At 42.3% G+C, this 23,744-nt stretch overlaps 1 protein-coding gene across 1 annotated transcript in view; it reads right to left on the reverse strand.

The window, feature by feature from the left end:
- PHKA2 (phosphorylase kinase regulatory subunit alpha 2) overlaps positions 1-23,744 on the reverse strand; it is a 96,350-nt gene extending 72,606 nt beyond the window's left edge. The window contains exon 1 of the mRNA XM_058441834.1: positions 23,413-23,744. Within this exon, the coding sequence (XP_058297817.1) occupies positions 23,413-23,490 (78 nt within the window). The 5' untranslated portion in view covers positions 23,491-23,744. The remainder of the gene's footprint in view (positions 1-23,412) is intronic.

Here is a 23,744-nt window from a genome sequence, read left to right on the forward strand (position 1 = left end):
CCAAACACCATGTTTTAAAAGAGACATTCACTACCTAGAGCATAGCCAGAGGAGGGTGATTAGGGCAATGAAAAAGCTAAAAGCCACATATCATGGGAAGGAGGAAGAATACAGGTGTTAAGGGGACGCTTCAAAGAGCTGAAAGGTTGTCCTCTCCAAGAGGGATTCAATTTTTCCCTTTACTGAACTCTTCCGATTTCAACTCAGGGTGTCCCCTTGGGCCCCTAGTTTCGTCCCTGTCCTGATGGAGATGCTGTTGCTTCTGCCTGTCCAGCCCCTGTCTCCTCCCTTTCTAGTAATGGCCTATAATTTCCCCTGCTCTGCCCAGTGTGGCTCTGGTGGGGCTGACTTTGGTCCTGGCCCAGCTGCAGGAAGGATATGTGGCCCAGGCCTGGCCAATCTGGGCACGGCCGAGGGATGGGCAGACAACCCAAGTTGGACCACCTGAGAGCCACGCTAAGTCAGTCAGGACTTTCGCTGGAGCCACTACAGGAAAAGCTTGCTTTCTGTGGAGGCTGCTGCTCTAGAAGACTATCACCTGCAGCTCCCAGGGATACCTCTGTCACTACCTGGGACGAGCCTGCCAGAGAATAAAGCCCACTCAGAGTCAAACAGGGCACTGTAAAAAGACATACCGTATTTGATGACTTGAGCTCCTGGATCCAGCCATGCCTGGATCTAGACCAATCCCCTGGACTTTTCAGTTATTTGAGCAATAAATTCTCTCTTGTGCTTAAGGCTGTTTGAGGTGAGTTTCTGTCATTTACAACTGAAAGAATCCTGACATACAACCATGAATGCTTATATGGCCATGATGAACTAGACACCATAAAACATGTGTTTGGTGCTATTAAAGACATGGAAGATTGAGGCAATACCAGGCAAAAGACATATGCCTGATGGTAGCAGCAAACTACTTACATCTAACAGTTTGCAATTCAATTTCTAGCTGGACGGCACAGAGATGAATGTTGTCATCTACCCACCAGAAATAACACAAAGTACCAATTCCCTTTTTCCCCTACCCGTGTCCCACAGGAAAATTGAAATAGCTCCTCAATGATCTCCTTGCTTCTGGTATTGGTTCCTTCCAATCCAACCTCCTGAAAGGGTGGTCACAGAAAGACCACCCTTTCTGTGCCTCTAGGTCACAGAAAGACCACCCTTTCTGTGCCTCTAGGTCACAGACCTAGAATTCGAAGATTTCTGCCCTCCTCAGAATTCTCCAGTGCCTACAAGATAGAATCTAAATCCCTTTGATTGCCATCCAAGGCTCATGTGTTGGCTGTTCCCCTCACATCCAGCCTGATCACCTGATCACCTGACACTCCCTCCTTAGCCCCCAAGAAAACCTGAATTAGTGTTTCCTGCACACACTCTGCTCTGGCACTTCTGGGCCTGTGCACACGCTTGCTCCTCCCTCTGCCTGTAAAGCCCTCCTGGCAAACTGTTCTCCTGTGGGAGCTCCCTCCTCTGCAAAGCCTTCCCTGATCTCCCAGGCCTTTGGTTCCCTTTCCTTCACTCCATGGGACAGAGGTCAGAGGCCTCAGGCCAACCCTACCCTTGGTCTTTTTTCCTCTGGATTAAGAATCACTAAGTGCATATCCCCACCTTGCTCAGTTTCGAGGGAGGAAAGTATAGTTCAATTATTCAAATAAAATACGCACAAGAGACCAGGATAAATGCTGAAGAGACATGATTTCTTACCACCACTCTCCACTGGTAGAGCAAAAAATAGAAAGTGAAAAATCCTGTTACAATAACGCCAACAACTGGTTAAATTCACTTGTACCAGAATTCTGTTCTAGCTACTGCCTTTTGAAATATTAAAGAGGAGTGGGGAAGGGCAATGCTTTACACTTGAGATGTGTTCTAAAGGAGGAATTATAATAGCATTTATTTTAAAATGATTGCATCTACAATTGAGACTACTGATTGTATAAGTAACAGTTTCTTTTTAAGTTAGTTTAAAAGATAGATTTTGTACAATTTGGTAGGTAAACCTCAGGTGGTTTGGAGAATAATCTTGAAACCATAAGCTCTAATATGCCTCGTGCTTTACTTAAAGGGATCACAGGTGTGTAATTCTCACTTTCAAATCACGTATTTTTGTCTAAATTGCTGCTTATTCGATTTTCCCCTCTGGGCTTACAAACAATGCACAAGCTGCAAGCTGTCCTGGTTCGAGGTATTTGCACCATCTGATATGATGAATGATGGCCTATAGGGAAATAAACTGGGTTAGAAGCCAAGCATTGCAGGCATCCACTTGGTGCAGCTTCATTCCAGATCCCAATGCTCATCTTAAAACTTTCGAAACTCACACAAACCGCTCTGGGCTCTTTAGCTACAATCAAATGTGTAAATGACTTTACCACTCTCCTAGGAGACTTTAATTCTTTGCCTCTCTCACTAATTCGTGTAGTAAGGAGGGAGGATTACTAAGATGTAAGTCCTGAGCCTGGTGTTGTGGAAACCGACAGAACACATTCAGCTCAGCGGGGCTGTCAGTTCCCTCTTGCCGATACCTGAAATGTTAGGTACTGGTGGATTACTGGGTGCTGCGCTAGTCAACTTTCAGCTGAACAGGGGTATTGCAGATGTCACTATTTGATATTTTCAATTATAAGACTGATTTTTATTCCAAAAGTTTCAGGTCGGGGTTTGGGTTTGGAGCATGAAACACCACATGTCACTCCACAGTTGGACTCTTAACCTGGTGCCTCCAGAGGATCTGCTACGAATCCATGGATCGGCTTTCTGGGGTGTGTGTGGGGGGGTGCACATTGTGGACAGGGACACGGAAGGCTACGAGACTCCTGAAATTTTTGTGTGAGCGTTTTTTCTCAGGAGAGCATTGGATATTCAGCCTCTATCAAATTCTCAAATGGATCTGTAACCCATTTGATTAAGAACCACTTCTCTAGATGTATTTTATGAACATTAATTATGTTCTCCCTACCCATTGTGAGACAGGTGTGATATTTATTTCACTAGTTAACAGTGATATTCAAATATAAGTGACAAGGAACAATATGGCAGAACTAAGTTTAGTGGAATATTTAAATAAATAGCCTTTTAAAGTTTCACTATTTTAACACATAAAGTAAGGAGAATGCAACTTTGTTTGATATTCACAGCAATTTGGTGTATATCTGGCCTGGCCCAAGACACAGTGCTTACACAGGGCTGTCAGCTCATGAGAAGAATTGACCTTGAGAAAGGTCCCCTCAACTTTCTTGGTGGTGGCTCTTTTCTTTTTTTTTTTTTTTTTGAGACGGAGTCTTGCTCTGTCACCCAGGCCGAAGTGCACTGGTGCGATCTTGGCTTACTGCAACCTCCACCTCCCGGATTCAAGCAATTCTCCTGCTTCAGCCTCCAGAGTAGCTGGGATTACAGGTGTGCGCCACCACACTCGGCTAATTTTTTTTTATTTTTATTTTTAGTAGAGACAGGGTTTCACCATGTTGGCCAGGCTGGTCTTGAGCTCCTGACCTCAAGTGATCCCCCTGCCTTGGCCTCCCAAAGTGTTGAGATTACAGGCGTGAGCCACCATACCTGGCCGGTTGGGGTTCTTTAACTGTAAAAGGCAACTAAGTGATCTGACTAGATCTTTTTGACCCCTGCAAAGCTTGAAACAATTCCAAATCTCTCCCTTGTATGAGTTATTGCAGTCCTTGATTTGTAAATGGAGGATTCGAGCACTTTTTTTCTATGAATTACTCAAATGTTTTCATCTGACACTAAATTATTTAAACGCTGTCCAGAAAAGAGCAAAAGCCTTCTTCCTGGCTGTCCTCAAAAAGAGCTGAAGTAGGAGGTGCAGAAGGCAGGGCCCTGGATTATCCCAGGAGGGGAAAATGTTATCTATGGAGTGATTCCTTTAACACAAAGACCAGACAACCACCTGTCAGCCAGTCCCTGTCTAACTAGGCACTAAGAATGTCACCTCTGCCCCAACTGGACCCAGTGCTGTGCCAAATGCTGGAACTGGTCCCTGGAGAAGGGCACTTTGGCTTCAGCAGGGAGAAGTACAGGGAAGGGACTGAGTGGATGCAGGAAAAAGATGGGAGGGGAAGCTACTGCAGGAGGAGGGACAGCGAGGCTGGTGGCTCAGACAAGGATGGTGGTGGTGACAGAGGAACAGAGGCAGCAGGTGGGCTCGAGGAATGTTTAGGGTGTAAAATCAACAGGGCTTGGTGATGGATTGGATATAAGTGGGAGAGGGAAAAAAAGGGGCCAAAAAGACTCCTAGGCTGCCGACTGGGTGGTGGTGCCAGACTTGTTGGCAAAGATCCTGGGTTTGCTGGAAGGAATGAGAAACTGGGGGTGGCTTTCTCTCATTTTCTCCTGGGGTCACTCTTGACAGAGGCAAAGTTTTCAAGTCAGTGGATCCTGTTACTAAGCACTGAGCAGGACCCCACTGGTGGTGAGTGAGGGGAGACTGGCAGCTGCTGGCTTGGCTGCAGCCGGCTCACAGAAGCTGGCCAGTCACAGGAGGGACTCTGCATTTTGTTCTAGGAGCTATGAATGCTATGGGAAGGCTGCAAGAGGAAAGTAGTGTAGTCTGGTGCCTGATGGAAGACCACGTACTACTTTGGAGAGGAGAGTCTGAAAGTGGAAGCAGGGAATGAATTAGGAGACTAGAGGGGTGGTCCAGTCAAGAGATGACGGTGGCTTGGATATGGGTAGTGACAATGAATACAGACAGAAGTGGGTGGAGCTGAGATGTGTTTCGGTGGTCTCTATCCATTAGAAAATTCTCCCTATTCAAGGTGGGGAATTTCCTTCCATTCTAGGACGAATCAAAGCTGACTCCTACACTATGTTTAATATAGCCTTATTTAAAAAAAAAAAATAAAGCCTTAAACATATAGGGAAGCAAAGAGAAAGCAATATAGCCCATATCCATATAACCGCCACCCAGATCCAACAAATGAAAGCATTCTGCTGTAACTGTGCCAGTTTTCCCTTTATTAAAAGAAGAAAGAAAAAGTTAAAGATCAAGTTGAAGCCTTCCTTGCGGTCTTCCCTACTGGTTCACAAACTTCCCAGCAGTTCTCAAACTTTTTGGTCTCACGACCCCTTTACACTTAAAAATTACTGGAGACCCCCTAAGAGCTTTTGTTTATATGCATTCTAGCTACTCATATTTACCATATTGGAAATTTAAACTGAAAAATTTTAAAATATTTACTAATTCGTTAACAAAAACCTACTGCATGTCAACATAAGTAAAATTTTTGTATAATTTCAAAACAAAACATTAAAAAATTTTTTCAAGCCAGGTGCAGTGACTCACACCTGTAATCCCAGCACTTTGGAAGGCTGAGGCAGGAGGCTCACTTGAGGCCAGGAGTTTGAGACCAGCCTTAGCAAAATAGCGAGACCTTGTCTCTACAAAAAATTAAAAAAATTTTTTTTTCAAAACAAAAAAGTAACAAGAAGAATGGCAGTGATTAACATTTTAAAAAATCTCTTTAATGTCTGGCTTAATAGAAGATAGCTATATCCTCATATGTGCTTCTGTATTCACTTTGTGGCAACGTTATTTCGTCGAAGTATATGAAGAAAATCCAGCTTCACACAGATATGCAGGGAGAAATATTTTAAGTCTTTTTGGATAATTAAGAATATTATTTGATACAACCAAAACTCAACAAGTGGATGGTTTCTTAAACGCCAGTTGAAATGTGGAATCTGAAATCATGACAATGAGCTTTATGTACTCTGACGTTTTAAAATCCGTTGGTCTATCTTGTACTTTGAATGAATCATTTGCCCATGTGTGATTTTATGACATCAAACATTGGTCATTTGGAAAATATCAGTTCAGTGAGTTATGCAGTTAGCCCAAATGTTGACATATTTCATTATCCACATTTGTTAATATCACCACCAATCTCATCAGAAAAGTTTTTTAAGTATCAGGAAGCTTTAAGTCAAGTATCAGGAGCTTTAAGTCAAACTCACAGTGACTCACAAGCTCATACATGTTTCCCCAAAATGCCAGGCAATGGCTCACGCCTGTAATCCCAGCACTTTGGGAGGCCGAGGTGGGTGGATCACCTGAGGTCAGGAGTTCGAGACCAGTCTGACCAACATGGTAAAACCCTGTCTCTACTAAAAATACAAAAAATTAGTGGGGCGTGGTGGTGCATGCCTATAATCCCAGCTACTTGGGAGGCTGAGGCAGGAGAATTGCTTGAACCCGGAGGCGGAGGTTGCAGTGAGCCGAGATTGTGCCATTGCACTCCAGCCTGGGCAACAAGAGAGAAACTCTGTATATTAAAAAAAAAAGAGTTTCCCCAAAATCTCATTTCAATTCAAAGTTTAAATTTTATCATTGGCAACAAATATTGTCCGTTGTTTTCCTTGCAGCAATAGGCTCACTTTGCTCATTTTTGAGAAAATGTCTGCCAAATGCCCAAGTCTGAATGACCATAATTTGTCAACCTTTCAAGTAAAAATGGTGTCCAAGAAAAAAACCAAACTGCTAGTTCAGCTCACAACTCAGACAACTGTGCAAATGATTTTCCTAGAAGCAGCCATCGTACTTCGGTGTGCAGCGGAAGTGCTTTATATGTACTTTTCACATCAACACACAGAATATTTTAAAGATCAGATAAAGTTTAAACTCGAAAAAAATTTTTAATGCTTCAAAAAGGACATTCTTAAATGCAATTGTTTTTTTTTTTTTCCTTTTCTTCTTTTTTTGTTTTTTATAGTATGTGACTCCTAGTCTAGTTTGGAGTCCCTGCCTTGATGTGTACTAAAGCACCAGCTTTCTATTATCACTGCAAATGTCAATACAGTGAAAAAAGGCAAATCACAGCTTAGGAATGGGATGAAAATAGTTTTGACCTCACAGAGATCCTGAAAGGGTGTCAGGGACCTTCAGGGATCTGGGGATCACCCTCTGTGAACTGTCACACTACTCCAAAGCTGGAGTGTATTTTTCTTGTCCATGTTTTTAAAATTTTTACAAGAAAATATGTGTCCATAAGCAAGATATAACCATATTTCAGGTGTTTTAAAAGTTCTACATACCTAGTAATATTCTATACTTATTGTTCTATAACTTGCTTTTTTTACTTGCCTTTAAATTTTTTAATAGACAAAAATTAGGCTGGATGTGATGGCTCATGCCTCTAACCCCAGCACTTTGGGAGGCTGAGGTGGGAGGATCGCTTGAGCCCAGGAGTTCAAGACCAGACTGGGCAATACAGTGAGACCTCGTTTCCACAAAAAATAAAAAATTAGCCAGGTGTGGAGGCATGTGCCTGTAGTCCCAGCTACTGGGGAGGCTGAGGTGGGAGGATCACTTGAGCCTGGGGGGTTGAGGCTACAAAGAGCCATGATGGTGCCACTGCACTACAGCCTAGGTGATGGTGATACCCTGTCTCATAAAAAACGTATATATTTATCATATACAACATGTTTTGAAATGTGTGAATTGTAGCATGGCTAAATTGAACTAATTAACATATGTACTGCCCTACATACTTATTTTTGTGGTGAGAACACTTAAAATCTACTCTCTTAGCAATTTTCAAGAATGCAATATATTGTTATCAACTACAGTCAACTATAGTCACCATTCAACTTTAAATGTTTGAGGGTTATCCAATTCGATACATGTAAATCTGGGTTATTCATTTTAATGGCTATATAGTATTCCATCGTGTGGCTAGATCTCTTATTTGTCCATTTCCAAATTGAAGAACAGTCAGATTGTTTCTAATTTTCCTTTTTTATAAACAATGCTTCAACAAATGTCCTTGTACATGTCTCCTTGGACAGTGAGTAAGAGCACATCATTAGTGTCTATATTTAGATATGGGCCTCCTGGGTCATACAGCATGCATTGCTTCAGTTTTACCATCTCAAATTGTTTTCCAAGGTGATTGTACCAATTAACAGTCTGTAGTTTATATCTTGCAGCATAGACCACTACCTAATCACCAATCTGATTTCCTCTTCTTCCTAGGCACTTGGTTATACTATGTTTCCCATCATCCCTTGCAGTTCCACATGGCCCTGTGCTGGAGTTTTAGCTAAAGGAATGTGAACGAAAGTAAAGTACACAACTTCCATGCCTTGCCCATAAAGCCTTCCCATGAATAATGTTTTGTACTTTCCTGGTACACCAGCAGGATGTCTACATCCAGGGTGACCTTGGAAGCTGCACATTGAAGATGGTAAGGCCACTGGTAGCCCAGGTATCTGGGTGAACCCCCCAATGACCTGGACCCACAATGGGCTGTTATATGTATACAAAATAAACTTTTGTGTTTAGCCAAAGAAATTTAGGTTTTGTTTGTCACAGCAGTTAGCCTACCTTAACTAATACATCTTCTCATGAGTGACACATGACACTTACCTCTTCTTCATAACCTTGCCAACACTTAGAATTATGCTTTAAAATTGTTGCCATCTGTCAGTCTGAATTTGTTGTTTAAATTTGCTTTACTTTCTCAGATTGCTAGTGAAGTTGAGCCATCTTTTAGCCCGTTTATTTGCTTTCTCCTCTGCACATTGCTTGTTTACATTGTAGAATACAATACTATTATAGAAACATATAAAATTACTATAAACGATGAAGGGAATCACCTTAAAGAGATACAGTGAAGTAAGTCACCTGGATTTAAAATATTTTTTGGTTATTCTGGTACTATGTTGCATATCTCTTCTCTTTGTAACGAAAAGAGAATATTTACAAACCCAGAAGCTAAACAATGATGGTACCTGCTATTTCATCAAATTAAAACAAGCTCTCAACTAAGATGGAAACTTGAATCCAATCAATTATATAAATGGATGACTCTCTAAGGACTCTCTTAGGATTAAGCTTCTGTATTAGTTATATATTGCTAAATAACAAATAATTCCAAAACTTGGTAACTTAAAACCAATAAACCTCTATTATCTCTCACAGTTTCTGTGGCTCAGCAATTCAGAAGCAGCTTTAACTGGGTGGGTCTAGCTCAAAGCCTCTCATAAAGTCTCAGTCAAGATGTTGGCCAGGGCTGCAGTCATCTGAGAGCTTGACTAGGGGCAGAGGATCTGCTTCCAAGACGTGATTCAAACATCTTTCCCATTCTGTAGCTCATCTTTTAGCCTTGTTTAGATAAACTTCTTGTCATAAGAGGTTTTGCTTTTGCATATAGTTGAATTTATCAATTTATTTTATGATTTATGATTTTTATGATTAGTTTAAGAAATCATTTCCTGTCTCAAGATCATAAAAGTGTTCTATTTTAAGTTTTATAGCTTTGCTTTTCACATTTAGGTCTTTATTCCCTCTGGAATTTATTCTTGTGTATGGTCTAAGAGAAAGACAGAATTTCTTTTTATCCATATGGACAGCCAATTGCCCTAACATTTTTTATTGAATAATCTATCCTTTCTGTTCTTGAGGTCTTTCTTCTTTTCCACTGGTCTATTTGTCTGCTGTTGTGCCAATATCACACAATTTTAATGACCTTAGATTTATGTTTTGAAATCTGGTAAGGCATTCCTTCCCCTCTTCTATTTAAAATGTGTCTTGGCTATTCTTGGCCCCTTACTACAGCATGTGAATTTTAGGATCAATTTCCCTGAAAAAGTCTCTTTGGGTTTGGACTGGCAGTCTACTGAATTTATACATTAATTTGGGGAGAATATATCTTTACAACACTGAATCTTCCGATTCAAGAACATGCTGTGTCTCTCCTCATATTTGTCTTCTTTTATGTCCCTCAATAGAGCTTTATAACTTTCTCCAGGCATGTCTAGCCCTTGCATTAGATTTACTCAACAGTTTTTGTGCTACTGTGAATGCGTTTCTAAGAAATGATAACATTTACGAATTGTTTGTGGCTGCTGTAAAGGGGTACCTTTATTACTGCATATAGATCTTATATATGGGAAACTTGCTTGAAAAATGTAAAACTCTAGTTCCAGTCACTTTGGGTTTTCTGTAGCACTTTTTTCCTGCAAATAATAATCTCCATGACTCTTATTTCCTTTTCATGTCTGTTACATGGGGGCACAATTACAATGCTGAATAGAGGGGGTGATAGTGGGGATCCTTGAAGTTCTTGACTTTAAATCTTTCCCCAATACATTACTTACAAGGTTTGTAGATTTATTTTCACATTACCCTTTATCAAGATAATAAAATTCCATTGTATGCCTCATTGTCTAAGAGGTGCTTTTTCTGAGACGGAGTCTCATTTTGTCGCCCAGGCTGGAGTGCAATAGCATGATCTTGGCTCACTGCAACCTCCACCTCCCGGGTTCAAGCGATTCTCCTGCCTCAGCCTCCCGAGTAGCTGGGATTACAGGCGCCCATCACCACACCACATCCTAATTTTTGTATTTTTAGTAGAGACGGGGTTTCACCATGTTGGCCAGGCTGGTCTCAAACTCCTGACCTCAGGTGATCCATCCGCCTCGGCCTCCCAAAGTGCTGGGATTACAGGTGTGAGCCACCGTGCCTGGCCTTAAGAGGTGCTTTTAAAATCATTAATGGATACTGGATTTTATCAAATGCTTTTCTATATCTATTGAGATGATCATACTGTTTTTCTTCTTTATTAATGTGGTAAAAATACATTAATAGATTTTGTAGTAAATTTCCTTGTATTTGGGGGATAAACCACACCTGATCATAATGTTTTTTATATACATTGATTCATTTTCTGAATATTTCACTTCATGTATGTAATATCAATATTCATAAGTGAATTTCCTCTGTAAGTTTTATGTTTTAGCACGCCTTGTTTGACTATCATGGGGTATTGGCCATCTGAAAGGAGTTGAGAACTGTCTCTCTTTATCTTTTATCTGAAACAGTTTAAGATAGGGATTATCTGTTAATCCCTTGCCCCTCTGTCAACAACAATGGAGGCATTGTACTCACTGGGCCCAAAATGCCAGCTCTGGCTAAATCTGCCTCTGCCAACTCTGAGGGTGCACCCATGCAGCTAAATGTGGCTAGAGAAAAACACACAGCCATGCTGACTGAACTCCCTTAAATTAATGACCTTTAATGCTGTCCAACGATTATCTAGAAATCCCTTGTCCATTCATTCCCTTTTTCTCCTAAAGGACTGTTTCGTATCTTCTCTCTCAAACCTCCAATAACTCCTCCCCATCCTCACTCTCAGCTAGTGACCGTGCTTCATATTTCGCTGAGAAGGCAGAAGCAATCAAAAGGGAACATGGTGCTGATGTGTCCTGCTTCCCTCTTGTTTTGATGGATGAGCTATCTGTGCTCCTCTCTAAGGTCACCTGCAATATATATGCTACAATCTATCTGCTCTCATGCACGCCAAGACTCTGCTCCTTGCATTATCAGTTTTTCCCTGTCTACTAGATCATTTCCACCAGATACACAATCTCATATTTAAAAAAACCCTCCCAACCCCATATCTCCACTCAACCACTGCCCTTATTTACAGCAGAACTCTTCAGAAGAACAATTTAAACTCAGAATCTTCAGTTTCTGTCCTTCCCTTCTCCCTTGAATTCGACTTGCCCAATTTTTGTGTCTTATACTCCATATAAACTGTCAGACATGGTCATCAATAACTTCCACATCCCCAAATCTAATGGTCAACTCTTAGTCCTGATGCTACTTGACCTTGTCTCATTATTAGCCTTTTACTCATCTGATTACTTCCTTCCCCTTGAATCACTTTCCCGACTTCTATCTTAGTCAGTTTGGGTTGTTTTAACAAAATACCATGGGTCGGGTGGCCTAAACAACAGAAATATATTTCTTGCAATTCTGGAGGCTAGGAAATCCGAGATCAGGGTGCCAGCAGGGTCAAGTTCTAGTTAGGGCCCTCCTCCTGGCTTGCAGATGGCCACCTTCTTGATGTGAGCTCACATGGTGGTGGTGAGGAGAGCCATCTCTCTTGTGTCTCTTCTTAGAAGGGCATTAATCCCATTCATCAGGACCCTACCCTTATGACCTAATCATCTCCTGAAGGCCCCACCTCCTAATGCCATCACATTGAGATTAGGGCTTCAACATAGGACTCTGGGGGGACACTGACCCTTGGCTGCTTTTCCTGCTACTTCCCTGATGGCTTCTTCTCGTCCCCCTTGGCAGTACCTCCCCCTCATAATCTGGATCTCTCCACTTTTGGGGGTCTCCTCTTTGAACCTCATCTCTTTTCTGTCTGTACTTGTTCCTGTGATCTCGTCTCATCTCAGGGCCTTTTAACCTCCACACATACACCAATGACTCCCACATTTCTGTCTCTACCCCAGACCTCTCCCCTAACTTCTAGACTCACACATTCAACTGCCTACTTATCATTTCTACTTGGATACTGATATGATTTGGCTCTGTGTCCCCACCCAAATCTCATCTTGAATTGTACTCCCACAATTCCCACATGTTGTGGGAGGGACCTGGTGGGGGGTAATTGAATCATGGGGGCAGGTCTTTCCCATGCTGTTCTCGTGATAGTGAGTAAGTCTCACGAGATCTGATGGTATAAAAAGGGGAGTTTTCCTGCACAAGCACTCCTCTCTTTGCCCGCTGCCATCCACGTAAGATGTGACTTGCTCCTCCTTGTCTTCTGCCATGATTGTGAGGCTTCCCCAGCCACGTGGAACTGTAAGTCCAATTAAACCTCTTTCTTTTGTAAACTGCCCAGTCTCAGGCATGTCTTTATCAGCAGCATGAAAACGGACTAATACAGATCCCTAACAGACACCTCGAACTTAACAAAACTCTATCTTCCACCCTAAACTTGCTTCCCCACAATTTTCTCCATTGCAGTAAATGGTAATTCCATCCTACCAGTTGTTTAAGCCTAAAATCTTGAAGTCATTCCTGACTTTTCTTTTTTCGCACAGCCAATACTCACTCCACCAGTAAATCCTATTGTCTCTACCTTCAAAATTTACCCCAAATCTCACCATTCCACACTGTCTCCACTTGAACAACCCTTGTCTGAGTCATCATGCTCCAACTGCAGAAGCTTCCTAACTGGTCATTCATTCTGCTTTGCTCCTTGGTCCCCTACAGTCAATATTCCATGCAGCCAATGGAGTGATTCTTTTCAAACATGATTGGATGATATCACTCCCCTGCTCAAAACCCTCTCAGGGCTTCCCTTCTCACTCAGAATAAAAGTCAAATTCTTTTTTTTTTTTTTTTTTGAGACAAAGTCTCACTCTGTCGCCGAGGCTGGAGTGCGGTGGCACGATCTCAGCTCACTGCAACCTCCACCTCCCAGGTTCAAGTGATTCTCACGCCTCAGCCTCCCGAGTAGCTAGGATTACAGGTGCCTGCCACCATACCCAGTCAATTTTTGAATTTTTAGTAGAGACGGGGTTTCACCATGTTGGCCAGGCTGGTCTCAAACTCCTGACCTGAGGTGATCCACCTGCCTCGGCCTCCCAAAGTGCTGGGATTACAGGTATGAGCCACTGCACCTGGCCCAAATTCTTTAACTTCCAAGATACATAAAGAAATCAATCTCTAAATGTTCCTTGGTCCTTCTCTGTAAAAGCATCTTGGACTAGGACTTTTTGGACTCATTCCATTTCTTTAAAGGTTACAGGTCTAATCAGGATTTAATTTTTTCTTAACACTGGTAACCTTTATCTGGAAAACAGCCCACTCTTAATATAGTAGTCCTTCCTTATCCATTTTTGCTTTCTGTCATTTCAGTTACTGGTGGTCAACTGTGGTCTGAAAATACTACATACAATAAAATATTTTGAGAGAGAGAGGCCACATTCACAAAATTTTTATTACAGTATATTGTTATAATTATTCAATTTTATTATTATTGTTCTTAATCTCTTACTTATAAACTTTCTCATAGGTATCTATGTACAGGGAAAAAACATAGTTTATATAGGGTTGCTACTATCTGTGGTTTCAGGCACCCACGGGGTCTGGAATGTATCCCCTGTGAATAAGGGGGACTCCTGTATTATTCATTTGTCCCTCCTCCCTCTCCTGATCCCTCTCACCAACCCTGCCAGAAGTCTGTCTATTTACTAGTCTTTTCAAAATATCGGCTTTTCGCTTTGTCCATCTTTGCTGTCTGTTTTATAGTACATTAACTGCTGCTTGTGCCCTTATTATTTCCTTTCTTCTATTTTCTTGAATACACTCTGTTGTCCTTTTCACAACTGTGAGTTTATTAATTTTCAAATCTTTCTTCTTTTCCAATATATACATGTAAGGATATAAATTTCACTTCAAACCCCACTTTAGCTGTAATCCCATACATTTTTATTTGGAATGCTTTTGCTGTTATTCAGTTCTAACTCAACTTCCATTATAACTTCTTTTTTGATCCATGACATATTCAGAAACAGGCTTGCTAAGTTTCCAAACATATATGAGAGGCATTAGCAATTGTTTATTATTGCTTTCTAATTTTCTTGCCTTTTGGCCAAAAAAAAAATGTGGCATGCATAAAGTTGATCTTTCAGTATTTTTTTGAGATTTCCCTTACATTCTAATCTGTCATCACTTTTTGAAAAATATATCTTGTAAAGCTGAAACAAATAAGTATTTCCTATTGGTTCAGTGCAGAATTCTATGTAAGTGTACTTAATCAAATTTGTTTCTTACGGTGCTCCAATTTTCTATGGCCTAATTATTTCTCTGCTTGATCTAACAGTATCTGAGAGAGGGGGTTTAAAAACTCTCACTATGATTATGGATTTGTCAACTTCTCCTATAGTTAGGTCAAATTTTGCTTTATATGCTTTGAAGCTATGTTGTTAGTATTCTGCAGATTTAAAATTGCTATATTTTTCTTGGTGAATTAGCCCTCTGTCATGTAGCAATACCATTCTGTATCCCTAATAAAATTAAAAAAAAAAATTCAAAGTCTACTTGGTCTGATATTCATATATCAACGTATTTTTGGTTAGTTTTGTCCAGTATATCTTGTCCCACTATATTACTTTCAACCTCTCAGTATCCTATGTTTTAGGTTTTGTCTCTTACAAATGACATACACCTTTTAAAAAGTTTTAAAAAATAATTTCTATTACCTGGGCCAGGTGCAGTGGCTCACACGTGTAATCCCAGCACTTTGGGAGGCCAAGGCGGGCAGATCACCTGAGGTAAGGAGTTGGGAGACCAGCCTGTCCAACATGGCGAAACCCGTCTCTACTAAAAATACAAAAATTAGCCAGGCATGATGGTGCCTGTAATCCCAGCTACTCAGAAGGCTGAGGCAGGAGAATTGCTTGAACTTGGGAGGCGGAGGTTGCAGTGAGCCAAGATCATGCCACTGCACTCCAGCCTGGGTGACAGAGCAAGACTCTGTCTCAAAATAATAATAATTTCTATTATCTGGTGATTTCAGCATTTATACTCATTGTGACAGGTGGAGATACTCACCACTATACTAATGAGGAAGACTCTTGTTGTGATTACTAATACTGTATAGTTGGATTTATTTGCATCTTATTTCGTACTTTATATTTACCACACTTTTTTCTTTACTTCCTACCCTCCCCAGCAGCCTTTTCCTCCCTTCACTCAGATGATCAGATTTTCTTTATTCTGCAATCGTTTTTAAAGTTATATATTCTAGAGGCCGGGCGCGGTGGCTCACGCCTATAATCCCAGCACTTTGGGAGGCCGAGTAGGGCGGATCATGAGGTCAGGAGATCGAGACCATCCTGGCTAACATGGTGAAACCACGTATCTACTAAAAATACAAAAAATTAGCCGGGCATGGTGGCACGTGCCTGTAGTCTCAGCTACTCGGGAGGCTGAGGCAGGGGAATCGCTTGAACCTGAGAGGCAGAGGTTGTAGTGAGCTGAGATCACACCACTGCACTCCAGCCTGGGTGACAGAGTGAGACTCTGTCTCAAAAAAAAAACTAACTACTATTCAACATAGTGCTGGAAGTTCTGGCCAGAGCAATCAGGCAGGAGAAGGAAATAAAGGGTATTCAATTAGGAAAAGAGGAAGTCAAATTGTCCCTGTTTGCAGATGACATGATTGTATATCTAGAAAACCCCATCGTCTCAGCCCAAAATCTCCTTAAGCTGATTAGCAACTTCAGCAAAGTCTCAGGATACAAAATCAATGTGCAAAAATCACAAGCATTCTTGTACACCAATCACAGACAAACAGAGAGCCAAATCATGAGTGAACTCCCATTCACAATTGCTTCAAAGAGAATAAAATACCCAGGAATCCAACTTACAAGGGACGTGAAGGACCTCTTCAAGGAGAACTACAAACCACTGCTCAATGAAATAAAAGAGGATACAAACAAATGGAAGAACATTCCATGCTCATGGGTTGGAAGAATCAATATTGTGAAAATGGCCATACTGCCCAAGGTCATTTATAGATTCAATGCCATCCCCATCAAGCTACCAATGACTTTCTTCACAGAATTGGAAAAAACTACTTTAAAGTTCATATGGAACCAAAAAAGAGCCCGCATCGCCAAGTCAATCCTAAGCCAAAAGAACAAAGCTGGAGGCATCACGCTACCTGACTTCAAACTATACTACAAGGCTACAGTAACCAAAACAGCATGGTACTGGTACCACAACAGAGACATAGATCAATGGAACAGAACAGAGCCCTCAGAAATGATGCCGCATATCTACAGCTATCTGATCTTTGACAAACCTGACAAAAACAAGAAATGGGGAAAGGATTCCCTATTTAATAAATGGTGCTGGGAAAACTGGCTAGCCATATGTAGAAAGCTGAAACTGGATCCCTTCCTTATACCTTATACAAAAATTAATTCAAGATGGATTAAAGACTTACATGTTAGACCTAAAACCATTAAAATCCTACAAGAAAACCTAGGCAATACCATTCAGGACATAGGCGTGGGCAAGAACTTCATATCTAAAACACCAAAAGCAATGGCAACAAAAGCCAAAATTGACAAATGGGATCTCATTAAACTAAAGAGCTTCTGCACAGCAAAAGAAACTACCATCAGAGTGAACAGGCAACCTACAGAATGGGAGAAAATTTTTGCAACCTACTCATCTGACAAAGGGCTAATATCCAGAATCTACAATGAACTCAAACAAATTTACAAGAAAAAAACAAACAACCCCATCAAAAAGTGGGCGAAGGACATGAACAGACACTTCTCAAAAGAAGACATTTATGCAGCCAAAAAACACATGAAAAAATGCTCATCATCACTGGCCATCAGAGAAATGCAAATCAAAACCACAGTGAGATACCATCTCACACCAGTTAGAATGGCCATCATTCAAAAGTCAGGAAACAACAGGTGCTGGAGAGGATGTGGAGAAATGGGAACACTTTTACACTGTTGGTGGGACTGTAAACTAGTTCAACCATTGTGGAAGTCAGTGTGGCGATTCTTCAGGGATCTAGAACTAGAAATACCATTTGACCCAGCCATCCCATTACTGGGTATATACCCAAAGGACTATAAATCATGCTGCTATAAAGACACATGCACACGTATGTTTATTGCGGCACTATTCACAATAGCAAAGACTTGGAACCAACCCAAATGTCCAACAACAATAGACTGGATTAAGAAAATGTGGCACATATACACCATGGAATACTATGCAGCCATAAAAAAGGATGAGTTCATGTCCTTTGTAGGGACATGGATGAAACTGGAAAACATCATTCTCAGTAAACTATCACAAGGACAAAAAACCAAACACCGCATGTTCTCACTCATAGGTGGGAACTGAACAATGAGAACTCATGGACACAGGAAGGGGAACATCACACTCCGGGGACTGTTGTGGGGTGGGGGGATGGGGGAGGGACAGCATTAGGAGATATACCTAATGCTAAATGACGAGTTAATGGGTGCAGCAAAACAACATGGCACATGGATACATATGTAACAAACCTGCACATTGTGCACATGTACCCTAAAACCTAAAGTATAATAATGAAAAAAATTAAAAAAATAAAAAATAAAGTTATATATGCCACATATATTAATGGTAATGCTTAAACACAAACTCTTATCTTAAAAGCTAGGATAACACCTTCATCCTCCTTCTTAATGGGATAAGGCCCTTAGAATGCTTTCACTCCTGGCCCGGAGCAGTGGCTCACACCTGTAATCCCGGCACTCTGGGAGGCCGAGGCAGGTGGATCACTTGAGGTCAGGAGTTCAAGACCAGCCTGGCATGGTGAAACCCCATCCCTACTTAAAATACAAAAATTAGCCAGGTATGGTGGCACACACCTGTAATCCCAGCTACTCCGGAGGTTGAGGCAGGAGAACCACTGGAACCCAGGAGGTGGAGGCTGCAGTGAGCTGAGATCATGCCACTGCACTCCAACCTGGGCAACAGAGCAAGACTGTCTCAAAAAACAAACAAACGGCCGGGCGCTGTGGCTCACGCCTGTAATCCCAGCACTTTGGGAGGCCGAGGCGGGTGGATCACGAGGTCAGGAGATCGAGACCATCCTGGCTAAAACGGTGAAACCCCGTCTCTACTAAAAATACAAAAAATTAGCCGGGCGTGGTTGTGGGCTCCTGTAGTCGCAGCTACTCAGGAGGCTGAGGCAGGAGAATGGCATGAACCTGGCAGGCGGAGCTTGCAGTGAGCCAAGATCGCGCCACTGCACTCCAGCCTGGGCGACAGAGCGAGACTCCGTCTCAAAAAACAAACAAACAAACAAAACAAAAAAACACTTTCACTCCAGTCTCTTCCTATTCTTCTGCCATATTATTTTCTAATACTTAATTATATCTTTTTTAACTCTCTCCCAAATTCCTCTTTATTATTGTTACTATTTGTTCCATACTCCATGTTTTATTTATTCCATTCTTCTCATTTTAAATTCCATGGCCATTAAATAACAGTGTTTACTGTCCCAGTCTCAGTTATTTGCTTTATTATACCGAATAATCTGTCGTTTCAGTTAACACTGCCTTGACCATTGTTTTTCCTTCTGATCCATATTCTCTTATCACCATTTCATACTTAATACTTTTATTAAGAAGACTTCAAACAGCTGTTAGTGGAAAAAATGTACAAAGTTCATTTCTTACCTGAGCCAAAACAATCTAAAAATTTCTTTTAAGGGCAACAAATGTTTAAAGATACTTCCTAGAGTATATATATTTACAAAATCAAACCTGCAAAAGGACCTTTTCATAACCATAGCTCTTTCATTCTTTGCATTAAAGATTCAAATAATATTTAGCAGCAAGTATATTTGGCAAATGACTAATGGGAAAAGTTCTTCTCTTTCACAGATACAGGAAAAGGAATTAGTTAAGATGTTAGCTTAACTAATAATTTAATTTAATAATTAATAATTAATATTAAATAATTTAATTAATTTAATAATTTCAGTCTTTACTGAAATTATGTGAACCAACTATTGCCTCAGAAGAACGATTGTAGGGAAAAGAAAGAGAGATCAGACTGTTACTGCGTCTGTGTAGAAAAGGAAGACATAAGAAACTCCATTTTGATCTGTACCCTGAACAACTGTTTTGCCTTGAGATGCGGTTAATCTGTAACTTTAGCCCCAACCTTGAGCTCACAAAAACATGTGTTGTATGGAATCAAGGTTTAAGGGATCTAGGGCTGTGCAGGATGTGCCTTGTTAACAAAATGTTTACATGCAGTATGCTTGGTAAAAGTCATCGCCATTCTCCATTCTCGATAAACCAGGGGCACAATGCACTGCGGAAAGCCGCAGGGACCTCTGCCCGGGAAAGCCGGGTATTGTCCAAGGTTCCTCCCCACTGAGATAGCCTGAGATATGGCCTCGTGGGACGGGAAAGACCTGACCGTCCCCCAGCCCAACACCCGTGAAGAGTCTGTGCTGAGGAGGATTAGTAAAAGAGGAAAGCCTCTTGCAGTTAAGAGGAAGGCCTCTGTCTCCTGCCTGGCCCTGGGAACTGAATGTCTCTGTATAAAACCTGATTGTAAATTTGTTCTATTCTGAGATAAGAGAAAAACCGCCCTGTGGCAGGAGGCGAGATACGCTGGCAGCAATGCTGCTCTGTTATTCTTTACTCCACTGAGATGTTTGGGTGGAGAAAAGTATAAATCTGGCCTACGTACACATCCAAGCATAGTACCTTCCCTTGAACTTATTTGTGACACAGATTTCTTTGCTCACATGTGTTCTTGCTGACCTTCTCCCCACTATCACCCTGTTCTCCTGCCGCATTCCCCTTGCTGAGATAGTGAAAATAGTAATCAATAAATACTGAGGGAACTCAGAGACCAGTGCCAGTGCAGGTCCTCTGTATGCTGAGCGCCGGTCTCCTGGGCCCACTCTTCTTTCTCTATACTTTGTCTCTGAGTCTTATTTCTTTTCTCAGTCTCTCGTCCCACCCGACGAGAAATACCCACAGGTGTGGAGGGGCAGGCCACCCCTTCAAATGGTGATTAGCTTGGCATATTTAACACAAAATGATTTCTAACAAATGAAACCAATGTAAATTGATCTCAATTTAAAAAGCAAATCAGAAACAGAGTTTAGAGCTTGTTACCAGCTGACACTAAAAAAATGCCTCCTAAACAGCTGCACATATCTACAGAAGGTGGGGAGATACAGCATACACTTTAGAAACCGTTCGTGCAGCTCATTCTTTTTTTTTAATTGTGGTAAAATATACATAACATAAAAGTGCTCATTCGTTTTTCTAGAGTAGTTAGGGGACCTGCCTAAGATTACTCAGAGAAAGTGATGAGGCCTTGAATGGGTTAGGGCTCTACAAATGTGAACACTAGTTGTGGGGGTGAATGGGTGCAATTCTGCACTTGTGGGCGCATGACATTTCCCGGCAGAACTGTGCTGGGAGTATCCTGGTTAGCCAGAAGAGCTTGACGACACAGGAAGGGAAAAAGAGGGCAAACATGAGGGCTACTCACCAACTACCCCCAAAATAAATACAACTAAAGGCTCACACAACTTTTTTTTAATCATTAAAATGTTGGGGAGGAAAGTCCAATCGCACAAATTTGCGTTAATGAGAAGACAATTCTTTTGCTTCTGAGGGAAGGCAAGCCTGGACAGATAGCTGGGTTATTAGGATGGCTCAGGTCCCGCTGGAAGTCTTTTACAAACAAGGACTTAAGGGTATCTTTCATGCCTTTGGCCACTGCTTGATGCAAAGGAAGGAAACTGATGAGGTCTCTGTACTTAGGATCTCTTGGCATCAATGGGGAGACATATTTATGCTCAAGGAATGCAGAGCTGTAGCAGGACCTTCAGGAAAGGGCGCACCATGAGCCAGAGTACTCCTGCAAGGACCATGAGGCCTGGGCACAAATGTGTGGCCTCTATCAAAATCATACCACCACCAAGAGCACCCATTATTTACTGTTGCCCAGTAGGTGCCAGACAAGGTAGTAGGCACTAATTTTTTCCTTAGAAACACTCAGTGGAAGCAAGTGTTATTATCCTCACTTTACACATGAGGGCATGGACTCAGAAGGGATCAAGAAAGGTCACACATGTCATTCAAAGCAGAGCAGGGGATTCAAAGCCAGGTCTGACAGAAGAACCAAGCTTCATCAGCTCTCCTTAAAGCCCTCTCCATCATAGTCATGGAGGGAAAGGTTTTTCAACTTGGATTTTAAAACACTTTATAGATGTAATTAGAATATATTCCAAGGAGGAAGGGGAAAAATAACCTTCATTTGCCTGCCTACTTCTTCTCCTGCTCTCAACTTGAACATCATCTCTTCCAGGACTCCTCTACTGCTCCCACAAACTGGGTGAGGGGTCCTTCCTCAAAGCTCTCAAAATAAAGACCATCATCCTTCATGTGAAATCTCAAAAGCCAGTAAGCTCTGAAAATTTAAAGTGTTTTCGTAAGTTTGCAGCAAGTTCTTTTGGTGGCAAAAGATGAGCCGAACTAACATGAAACTCTTTTCAGCCTTTACTGAAATTATGTGAATATTCATATTCTGATGTGGAAGTAATAACCTGTTTGATGAAGGGGTGCTGCCCAGATCTGGCTGCAGTTATTATGGTATATACAGTACGTTGTACGCATATTACCTTTCTAAAAGGCAAACATTTCTGATGGGCAAACCACAACTGGTCCAAAGGGTTTCAGATAACGGACTCTGAGGCCAGGGGCAGTGGCTCATGCCTATGATCCCAGCATTTTTGGGAGGCCGTGGTGAGAGGATGATTTGAAGTCAGGAGGTCCAGACCAGCGTGGCCAAGAGGTCAGGAGGTCGAGACCAGCCTGGCCAACGCAGTGAAACCCCGTCACTACTAAAAATGCAAAAAGTAGCTGGGCGTGGTGGCACACGCCTGTAGTCCCAGCTACTCGGGAGGCTGAGGCAGGATAATCGCTTGAACCCGCGAGGCGGAGGTTTCAGTGAGCTGAGATCGCGCCACTGCACTCCAGCCTAGGCGACAGAGTGAGACCCTGTCTCAAAAACAAACAACAAACAACAACAAAGAAAACGGATAAGGGACTTTGGACATATACCCTATGCATAAATGTTACTGCACTACGATCATTTATTCTTTGTAACCCCAGCACTTTGTAGAGTGCCTTGCATATAACAGATACACCACAAATATTTCCTAAGTGAGGAAACAACGCTAAGAAATTAAGAAGGGAAAACGGTCAGCGCCTTAGAAATGACCATGGCTCCCAACTTGCAGGTCAGGCCTCTAACCCCTCAATGCCACCCCCTTCGTTGACTTCGAAGGCCCTATAAATAGTTGCTGTTGATTGAGGGCAAGAAACATAGCTGCTGTCTTCACTAGGAATAAAAATAGTTCAGTGGTCTTACATTGATGGACCCACATATAATTTTAGCCCAGGAATACAAAGCATAGAAGGCAAATTCATACCTCGGACCACATGGGCAGTGTCATAGGACCCTGTGAGCTTGGGAGCCTTTGGGTCTGACCTGCTACATGCAGTGACCTTTCTAGCCTCACAATTTTCTAATCTGTAAAATAGCAACCAAAGTAGCCCCTAAGGGCTTCCCAGGTGGGTCTCTACCAAGACAGCTCATGGCAGGGACAGTAGCTGTCGCCCCACACTGCAGAGTCCTGCGTAAACTTTAGGAGCTTCTTCACTCCTGTCTACTATTCTCATTCAGTGTAGTCTGTCCAATCCCCCCACACCTCTTCTCGTCCAAAAAAAGCAGAGTCAATGCAAAAAGAGGCAGTTTGGACCCCGGGCACGGAGGCGGCTCATTCTCATCCTGAACAATGGCCAAAGAATTCTGTGAAAAGTAGCCGTAGCAACAGTTAGATCCCCTGAATCTTAAGGAGCACGGGGTGTCAATGGGGTGGTAATCACTGGCTTGCGCAAGGACTAGATTCAAATAGCAAACTCTTAATTGCAAGGTCTCAGGTCACAAGAGGGCCAGAGGCCTGGGAAGGAGAATGAGTTACACGAGAGGGCAGTTCCACACGTTCCCTGGGGGCGGTCCCTCCTTACCTGGTAACACAGGATGGTTTGCTGCACCAGCCGCGCGTACCCGTCCAAGCGGACCCCGGAATTGCTCCTGCTCCGCATCTCCCCGAGGCTCCCGGGCCGCAGTGCCCGATCTGCCGCGTGGGCGCGGGACGTCGGGGCTGTGGCCTCCAAGTGGGTCTGGTTCCCGGATACTCACAGCCTTAGTCGGTTCTTGGGATGGGACCGGGCCGGAGGAGGTCGAGACTTTTCTACACGCTAGCCCCAAAGTCCGGTTGGAAGGCAAGCCAACCAGAGCTCCGCGCGGCGGAAAGGCGCGGGGGCGGGGACAGGGGCTGGAGCGACGAAGGTCCCGC

This window comes from Hylobates moloch, unplaced genomic scaffold (genome assembly GCF_009828535.3).
Source record: "Hylobates moloch isolate HMO894 unplaced genomic scaffold, HMol_V3 SCAFFOLD_7, whole genome shotgun sequence".
Lineage (NCBI taxonomy): Eukaryota > Metazoa > Chordata > Mammalia > Primates > Hylobatidae > Hylobates > Hylobates moloch.